The 10,434-nt window shown below is 39.5% G+C and overlaps 1 protein-coding gene across 1 annotated transcript; it reads right to left on the reverse strand.

Annotated features, from left to right (window-relative positions):
* Positions 1 to 4,943: 4,943 nt before the first annotated feature.
* CMBL (carboxymethylenebutenolidase homolog) lies at positions 4,944 to 10,108 on the reverse strand (the record flags this gene model as incomplete). Its single annotated transcript, XM_080340423.1, has 5 exons — positions 4,944 to 5,123; positions 6,185 to 6,276; positions 7,736 to 7,878; positions 8,973 to 9,080; positions 9,894 to 10,108. 5 exons carry the CDS (start codon positions 10,106 to 10,108, stop codon positions 4,944 to 4,946), a joined length of 738 nt encoding a protein of 245 aa, XP_080196549.1.
* Between the last annotated feature and the right edge of the window lie 326 nt (positions 10,109 to 10,434).

Below are 10,434 nucleotides of genomic sequence, written 5' to 3' on the forward strand. Positions count from 1 at the left end.
CACTGTTCTCAGAGAGCTCTGCAACAAAGTACTCTTTGTGAGTCTGCCTTTAGTTTTTCTTATCTTCCATGAAATGAAGCTAGATTGCTTTGTGTCCCTGTGACAAACCTGTTTCCCTGAAAAACAGTCTCCTCACTGCATCTTTCTAGAGGCTAAGCTACCACTCACTGCCTGTGGTGAAATATCATTAGCTAAAGAAATGAAGTCTAGTTTCATTAAAACCTATGCTAGGTAGGCAACTACAATCCTAAATAACAAGTTTAGTATGCCTGTGGATGTGGCAAAAATGAGTTACAATAAGACCTTCAGATGAATCTATGGGTGTTGTCACCTCTACCACATCTTCCATCAATTCCCCAAATTCCATCAAGTTCAAATTCTGGTCAGCCCTCTACCCCTGAAGCCTCACTAATCCAGTAGAGCAATCATTCAGCTCCTTCTCTAAAGCCTCCTCTGAAGAAGGCTAAGTCAAAAAACCCCTCCAAGACCTAGCAGCAATATTCCTTGGAGACAGAGGTTGCAGCTGAGGAAGGAGAGCTGCTTCTCACACTAGTAAAGCTGGCACAGTGCAGAGGGACATGTTCTCAAAGTAAGCGCACAGTCCTTTATAATCTAGCAAAAAGCATATATGCCATCCTGCCTGCAGGTCAGAACCTATGAGATATATTTATACTGACTGAGTGCACATTATTTTATGGGAATATTGGCACTGCTGTGTACACATGCACGTGTGCGTGGGGGAGAGTTGGGGAAGTGCTTTTCTTTGTTCTTGCTGATTATGGCCTGTACATTGAAAAGCCATTTCTGTTTGGAGTTTAGGAGTCAGAAAAGATGAGAAAAATTATTAAGACACCACAGTAAAAAACAAACAAACAAACAACAAAACAAAACAAAACACCAAAAAAAACCCAACAAAGAAAACCCACTAACTCGACAGAGAGGAATACAGAAAATGGAGCAGAGTTGAAGAATCACCTTGATCTTCTGATCTTGTTGGTTGCCATAAAGATTAAACTGAAAATCCATCGAAGAGCTCCCCCACTCAATGTGTAAAAAAAAAAAAAATAATTAAAAAAAAATCCAAAAGTAAGCAAATGAAGAAGAACTAGAAGTCTGTTTAGTATTAAACTGGTGAAAGATATCAGATGCTACCAAAATACTTGTGCCATAGAGCAGAAATCAGAACCTGGATTTCAGCTTCCAAGAATACAGAGGATCCAGTGGTCCATATTCAAACTGTGGTTTAATATTTTCTTTTATATACAGGACCTCAATCTTCTTGTGAAGAGGACATTATCAGCAGTGGATAGGATATTTGCTCTTGTTCTTCAGGACTCTTATCTCACTATGTTCTGTTGTCCTATCTATCTCCAGTCTCTGAGGGTTTTCCTCTGAGAGACATCTTTCACTACAGTCCATACAACTTTCTTCACTCAAGTTTCAAGAATTCATTGCATGCAGGCCATGACCCCACCTCAGTACAACGCTTTCTTAGTGACCAAAATCCCACTCAGTCTACAAACAGTGAGATTCAGGCTCTTCCAAGTTCCCTCTTCTATTTTGTCCACATACCATGTGATGGCTCCCACATAAGGTCTCACTTCCTTATATCCCATGAGTTACCATCAGCTCTTTCCCCCCGCCCTACTGCTCCCCTGCATCTCGGTTGCCCCCTACATTTCCTTAGTCTGCTTCCCCCTGTATCCTCTGACAACCCCTACACAAGCAGCTCAGGCTTTCTGTGTGCTGACCAGCCAGTTGACAGCTGGTCAATGAGACAAATGAGACAAAGAACTGATGAATCCACACCACACCGTTTTGCTCAGTGAATGAGTCTGTCTCCTCTCTGCTGGATTTTCTAAAAGTGCAGAAGAACTAAATAGCACCAAGGACCTCACTGTTTTGTCAAATTTGTTAGGAATTGATCAAAGGGCTCTGAAGTTACTATGAAGGAACTGACAAGGCAGCACAATGCCCAGGGGAACAAAAGCAGCTGCATGAGGTTCCCTGAACAAGCTTTCCATATGACTGCTCTGTCTACCCTGGTGTTTTTTCTACAGCTAATTTACCTTGTCTCAAGTCTGCTAGGTTTGGTAGAATCAAACATTACAAACCTGAATTTGTAATGTCTAACCTATATAGCCATATGTCAGTGCTCTCTAGACACAAAGGATATTCTCAAATACAAATTTCGATAATGTGTGTGTGTGGGGGGAATTTAGTAAAATAAATTTTAACACTGGCAAAATTCTGAGATTAACATTTTAAATGCCATATTTCTACAAAACATATAGACATATTTCAACAAAAACAAATACATAATGAAAGGCAATACCTGTCCTACAGCAAACCACTCTGAGTTCTCCAAGGACAATGAATTTTGACAAAATACTCCTTAATTTCACAGTCTTCCTCTGTCTCAGGGGAAATTTGGCAAAGCCTATCCCAGTTCCCTGAGACGTCTGTTCATCCACATAAAAGGTATGCCAGCCAAGATATTACCTTTTGAGAAACCAAGGCTCTTTTATTTAAAATCCGTGTGAGACAATAGTTACAGGGAGTTCAATTTCATCATTTGTGTTTGTTCTCATAGCAACCCTGATAAATTGGGTGTGAATCCATAGCTGGGAAATGAATTCACACTTCACAGTCTATCTGATCCACATACCCATGTTGTTTTCTTCTGGGAAGGTTTGTGCATTGTTATCCTCCTGTTACCCCAAACTGCTCAGGCACACACACCAGATGTGCCTGCACCAGCGACAGGAGGTGTCTGGAGTTCTCCCATGTCAAAACTCTTTCTGCTTTATGTGCTGAGTCCAGAACCATGTCACGACTGGCAGGAAGCACAGAAGTCACTGTCCGGCCCTTCTCTCTCTCTGTGCGTCACAAGGAAGCCGCACAGACCCAGCCCAAGCACAGGATCGTAGAGGGCATCAGGAAACTGCTCACCTCCAATGTGGAATGTTAGGGAATAGACTGCCTTAACTTACTGAATTATTTGGTGTACTGCTTCTTATAGAACTTGGTTAGAAAATTATTATATAGAATTCATTTGGCATAACTAAGTTCTCTTGGCATAACTTCTGCAACCTGTGAACTTTTGAGCCTTCTGCTTCATTAAGAAAAAAGGCCTCTGAGTCTTCAAGCTGGAAGATCAGGGCAGCTACGACCCTGGAGATAAGAAAAAGTACCAAGCAGTGCCTAGCAGAAGAATGTTTTGGCTATTACCAAGAAGTTATTACCTCCAACTGTGGGTGAAAAATAGCAATTGAAGGTAAGAAATTTAATTGACAGCCTATCTAACAAAAATAAAGATATCCAATGAAGAACGGGGAGAACTCAGACTCTAATTTTGCAGCTGGCCTGGAGTGACATACAGGGTGGGTGTGGGCTTGGATTGTGAGGGTATAATTGTCCAAGTTTTTTTTCTGCTGAGGGTCCCTCTTCAGAAGGCACCAAGGTCAAGCTGCTCTACACAGTACCATGCAAATAAATTATTTATTTAAGAAGAATATCTGGAATCTATGCCTGAGTCTCTGGTGTGGGAAATCTAGGGAAAAGGACATTCCTTAACATACAGGAACTGTTTCAACCAGCATGACTCATGGCAGTGAGTCCTCCAAGGCAAAGGCAACAATGTCCTGCACACCTGAAGAAGATTTCTCTCAGCTGGGTAGATCCACTAAGAACAGGCTCATTTTTCCTGAAATCAAACAGCAAGGAGATGGGAACACAATGTGCAGAGCCTAAACCAGAGAACAGCATTAATTGCTGACCGAGGGCGTAAGCCAAGGAGCAAAGGAAGCTTTTGCACTTTCACCTCAGAGGTCTGTATGCAATAGTTTAGAAAGACAGGAGAGTTTCTTCAATGTCAGCTCACTGTGGTGCAGGGAGAGCTGTTTTCTCATGGGAGATACACGATGAATTGCAGGAGGAAGGGGAAAGAGTGGCAGAGGGTTTGCATTGAGCTGGTTGTGAAATGATGTGATGCATTTTCCTGAAAAAAACGAAGGGGCAGCATCAGAAAGTCATCTGGTGCTGGGGCTTCAGATGAAGATAATGTGAGGGAGAAAGGAATGAAGGACACCGGTGCTTAGCAAAAGAGACATTATTAAATGTCAGAGGATTCTGATGTGGGTGAAGGTCAGACAGCCTAGCAAGAGGCCATTGCAGCTGTGTCCAGATGTCTGAGTGTTTCAGAATCCAAAAGGAGGCTTAGAAATGGGGGAAACACAGGCATGTGCCTGAGGACAAGCATAAAGGAACAACAACACAACCCACAGACAGGCTAAGGCAGCAGCATAGCTTACTGCCATCAAGTGACAATGAACTAGGAATAAAAATATTTGTAAATGCATCAAAAATGAGAGAAGGGTCCCTTTACAGTCTGCATACATTTCTTCTCATTGTCCTGCTTCCCTTCCCACTTTCCGGCATTATGTTGGGCTGGTTTTATGAATTCTGACTAGGATGTTCTGTTTCCAAGAAAATGTCTCAACCTTCCAACCAGAACTGTATTTTCCTCAAAGCTGAAAATCTCAGAGCTCTTTATAAGAGCATTTCTAAAGTGTGGGGAGAGTTCCAATGATTTTTTATCATATTGACATTAATATAAAAAAGTGAAAATTTCAGATTCTATGTTAGAAATTATCACACATGAGATTCTCACAATATTAAGATAGACAATATTAAATTCAAATATCCTTTTTACATTAAGATAAACAAGGTGAAATTTAAAAACACTTTTTACATATATGGCTTTTAGCACTTGAAAAGCCATTCCTAAGCATCACCTTAGAAAATAAGTGCAAGTAAGTAGTGTTATTGCAGAAGAGTTCTACAAAATATTTTGATTCTTTAAGAACTTTTTAATCAATATAGTCTTTATTATTTTCTGATGTCCCACAACACATGGCTTCTTTTATGGGCATTTCTTTATGCTAAAGGTATTTATTCAGCCAGTTGATCATATCCTTTCTTGCTTCTTCAATGAAAGGCTTATCTTGAGGATTGATATCTTCTCTTTTGCGATGTACAAACCCATGAGTCTGTCCAGGGTAGATTTTAACTTCATAATCAACTTTGCAGTTTTGTTTAAGCTTCTGCTCCAGTAGGGTGACCTGTAACACAGAACGTTCCATGTTGGCTGAGTACAAAGTTAACATGTTATGTGTTTATAGTCCACAAATTGTCCTGGCTTTTTACTGTCTGGGAGATACAGGGTGTTCTTGACATAATTTTCTCTTCTACTAATTTTGTACCCAAATGCATTCCTGTTACTCCACTTTCTTTTTTTTAACTGGGATTTTTTTCCTCCAGTAAAATAACAGCATGTTATCGTATAAAACTGGAAAAAAAAAAAAAAAAAAAGGTACAAAAGGTACTACTGTAATGATACCTGATAAAGATAAAAGCACTTCTCAGTGTCGTGAGAAGGACAGGAAGGACAGCACTGCACAAGTTACTGTTGACAGACTTCACAAAAAAATAGGGTAAGATGTTGTATTAATTAGAAATTTGAATTAATATGAAAATGAGAGAGGAGAGGCACAGATACAAAAATGGCTCTTCCAAGCTAGTGGCATTTTTAGCAGGAAAATTAAAGCAAACAACACTCAGTGAAAGTGTGCCGCCTTCTTTGATCCCTTTTATAGATAATCGTCTTTATCCAGGCTTTCTCTGCCCATGTTCCCCAAGAGCTCTTGGCAAGCGTACCAGGAAGGAGAAGCTCTGCAGCACAGTGGGGGAAGGAAAAGGATAGTCATAGGATTTTTTCAGTCTCCTGAAACTACTGATTGCACTGGTACAGTTGAGGTCTTTAAGCTGACTTTTTGTAATATCAATATGATTAAAGAGTCTGTCCTGTCTTAAACCTGACTGAAGTCTTCCTTTGACTGCCATATGATTCTTGATAGTTTTCTCATTGGATCTCCCATACATAAATCATCCATCTTTTGCAACAGAAACAAAAAAAAAAAAAAATTTTTTTTGGTGTCACTGTAAATATTTTTGGTTTGGAGATAAACAACATAAATTTGAGTAGAGTTACACTTGTTGTTAGGCTTAGTGGAAGAGGAAGAAAAGGTAAATGAATATTTTAATTTATCTTAACTAAATGTTAAACTAAAAAACAAGCATGAAAAGAATAAAAACCTTCAAATATTTCTGATGGGAAACTCACCTCTTCCAATGGCACAGCATCATCCTTTTCAGCAAAAATGAAAAAGGTAGGATGAAGCAAATTGGATCTGCTTTCAAAGTACCTGATCACTCCTAGGGAAGCGAGAAACATATGAAAGGTGTCATGCTTCGTAAGGTGGTTAAATTGCTACTAAAACTATACAGTCAAAATAAAAGATATTCTGATCAGTTAGAGCTGATCATCTTGTAATAAAATTAAACACATTTTGCTTAAAAGTCCCCTTTGTTATGAGAACTTCCTGTCTTTTGGGATGTCACTAGAGATAGAAAGACCAGCTCTGTCCAAAAAGTAGGAGAATTATTATTATACATTTACCCCATTGTCATTTCTCTTTGGGTGTCTCCTTCTGACCACTGTCAGAATCAGGGTCCTGTGAAAGACGGACACTTCAGAGCTGCTACCTCTAGCCCGGTATGGCGATTTTTCAGATAATTGTAAATATTCATCATTTCAGATACCTGGCTAGGATTTCACTATGCATATATTTACACTGACAAAAATTCAGAACAAATTCTGTTTTAATTTTGACCATTCAAATATATTTGAATTTAAATCTCAAGAAAATGAAGTAGCTACTGCCCTGGCCACTCTTTTCATTATTGGAATTCATACAACAGAATAGTAAAAATATAGCAAGTATTATAGCATTGATGAATTGACTCAACTGATCAGCAAATCATGTAGCAAAACATTGCCCATAATCTTTCTGGGAAAATACCTTCAACCTCCTTTCACCTCAAATGTATATAACTTGCTTTGGGTTATACAGAAGCACAGAGGTTTATGACAAAAATATTAAAGGTCACATAAATGCATTAATAATGGAAGAGTAAGAGTGCGATGGTTAAAACGCGGAGTTAAAAAATGGTTCATACTAATAATGAGGGACCCCTGCCAGCAGTAACATTGAGAAAAAAGGGGTTCATGTCATGACCTGAAGCTCTGCGGTCTGTGCAGACTCCAGCTCCCGTGACTCCTTGGCAAAAGCCCTTGTACTCTAACAGCAGGGGAGCAGAAAGGCTACAGTGTGTCAATGCTGCCATGTCTTTTCCTGCAGGTTAAAGAGGGCAATAGGGTACAGACAGGTTCTCCAAACAATAAAAAGTAGAGAGTGGGCAGCAACCTGTCCTAAGACTTGTGAAGGCTGAGCAAGACACTGAGGCAAAGATTCACCTCAGAGTTACTGGTGGCTCCTAAAAGAAATAAAAATTATGTCCAGAAACCATTTTTATATCACGAGCCAGGAGGAACCTGACTTACAGTGAGGCCTTGGCAATTGTCCCTTCTGTGCTATGTTGCACTGAAGTGATCCTGACTGTGCCAAATGATCACGTAGATGTTACTGGCTATGGTTATCTCAGTGCAAGAATATGAGTGCATAAAATCAAATTGCTTGAAGAGTTTGTATTACAAAACCACCTCCTTCTTCCATAAGATGTCTCACTGAGTTTTGTTACAGTAATACTTCTATAGAGTAAGTTCCTGCCCTGGTCCCATCTACTCACATCGTAATGGGCATTTGAGACTCACCATAGAGGGACACTCCAGTCTTCATATGAGGATTTTTCAGCATCAGATGTTGTACTGCTGCTCCACCCCAGCAAAACCCAATGACACCGATCTCCTTTGCACCACATTGTTCCCTCAGATACTTCAGGACGACAGCAACTTCCCTGAGATATGTGAATGAAAGTGAATTAAGACCCCATCTCTGTTTCCCTGGCCTCCTTTTCCTCCCTTGCTGCTTCCCAGAGACTGGCTGGACATCGTTCTGCTTGTGGGAAGTGATGAGTGACTGCACTTGTATCACTCGTGTTTTTTTCTCTTGCCTTCACTTGTTAAACTGTGTTAACCTCAATCCATGAGTTTTCTTGCTTTTGTTCCTCCTATTCTCTCTATTCCCTGTCCCTCTTAGGGGAGCAAATGAGAAGATGCATGAGTGTTGGCTGCTGGCTGGGGTCAACCCATAACTCTAATTTACTATTATTGAGCTTTAAAATATAAAGGAAAATCCAGGGGACAAGATCAGTCTTCCAAGATCACTGTTATGAGAAACTAAGGGGATTTATAAAGACCAGTCCAAGTAACTTTATAAATGGCAACAGTTGTCTTAAAGGCTAACATAAATAAAAGTTTGAGACACGTGGCCAGTGAAGAACATCCCATTCTCACAGATGTGTCTGTAGGTAAACTGTCTCTCATAGGGAAGACCAATGCTTTATGCAAATGTGGAAGCAAATTTGATATTGTTTCAAAATCAGCAGTAACGTAATGCAGTTAAGTTACATGTCAGATAATAATGGGGAAAAATACAGTGAGAAGAATGACAAAGTAGTATACTTTGAACTAGCTGGAATCTGATAGGGAGTAGGACTAATTTGCCCTGGCTAAACAGTGTTTGGTGGCTACATTTGCAACCTCGTTAAAACCCCTAGATGTTGTGCCTGCCTGCAGGAACTGAATCAAACTGAAGTGGAAGGAGTGAGTTCAATCTTCTAGCCTTTGCCTGTTCTTTTCTTTTGAGTCATTCACCTCACTTCTACTCTCTGCACAGGGAAACAGTGGTCATTTATTCTTGTTCAAAGTTCTACTTTTCTCCAAAAAGCACCTCTCACATAACCATGAGCTTAACCCAGTAACTGCATGAAATTTCTGTGGGCACCCAACTGTATTTGACCCATTAGGATCTAATTTTGCATGTTTACTGAAGCAAGAAATCCTGCTACAGAAGGATGACCTCTCTCTGGACAAGGAACAACAGTTGTACTTGTCTATTTTGCTGGCCTCTCGAGTTTTCAGCCAATCCTTGAAAATTGCCCAGTCATTAGAAGGTTTCCAAGCTTCTTGGCCCACAAAAAAGTCTGGGCAGATGGCTCTGCAAGAAAAACAAAAATATTTTATGCCTATTAAATCATACTGAGAATGGATTAAAGGGAAGTCCATCTGCACTATACAAAAATTTTATCTGTTGAATACGCACAGAATTCAATCTACATCAAAGCACTGTACAAGCCACTCTTATTCTTTTCTGTGGCTAATAAGGAGACTTAGCATAACTTCCAGATACATTTTGCCATGTTAAAATCCATTATTTAATTTGATAAATTGTTAACCACAATTAAAAATCATTAGCAGTTTCGTACTGGTTAAAAAAAATACAGCCCTACAGTTTACATGGTAGATGTTTTTGGTGAGAGGGAATGCTAGCCCAGTAACACAGTAAAGAGAATACTCAATTGTTTTTCATGTATTTGAGAACTTGTTTCTTTCCTTGACACAACCTGGTACATGGTACCTTCAAGGAATCACTTTATCTTCTCTGGAATTTTTACTGTACCAGCAAAGTTACAGAGACCCTACATCAGAAGGGGGAAGCAGGCTGCTTTGGGCTATGGAGGCACCCCAATAACCCAATGAACAATACAGGATAAGATTTTTCTATATCTCCCCTCTTTTCTTTTGTACTTGCCTATTGTCGTGTTATGGTAGGACTACTCAACTTTGTTAAACTTCTGACACTGTTCTAACAAACAGGAACCTCTTTAGAGAAATCTGTAAGTGAAGCCTATGAAATTATTCCCACTTGTATGGGTTATATATATGTATTTTAAAGAAAAAAAAAAGTAAATAATTGGTTCAACAATCTTTCTTATAAAAAATACGCTTAGAAAACAGTAGAATTTCTTACATGTATCCATTAGTTGTCAGCATATCAACTATGTATCTGGTGTTTGGGAGTTCCCATCCAAATATATCATGAATCACAATCACAGCTTTTTCCGTGCTGGCAGGTGGTTTGCAAACATACGCCTTGATGTGCTCAACTTGCACTTCCTGCCCACGGCCTCCGTAGTCAAACCTGTCTCCAATATCACATGGACAGGGCCTCGATTCGTTCGCCATGTGTGAGACTAAAGGACAAAAATCATTCAGTTGAGAATATTCCAGCATACCGTCATGAAAAAGATCCAAATACAGAGGTATCATAGACTGCTGAATTTTTGAATCACTACAGTAATATTGTGAATATGCTGATTACTGTTAGAACTAAGATGAAGAAGTCCATAAGCCCCCTGGGTGATTTTTTATAAATAATAATCTTGTTAGACTTTCTTGTTATGAACTCTTCAGTGGTACATAACTAGGATTTCCCTGCCCTAGAGTAAGAAATAGGGTAAAAATAAAGCTGTGACCAACTAGCTGGGAGTCACCACAAATTATTTAAATAA

This window comes from Nesoenas mayeri (genome assembly GCF_963082525.1).
Source record: "Nesoenas mayeri genome assembly, chromosome: 2".
NCBI lineage: Eukaryota > Metazoa > Chordata > Aves > Columbiformes > Columbidae > Nesoenas > Nesoenas mayeri.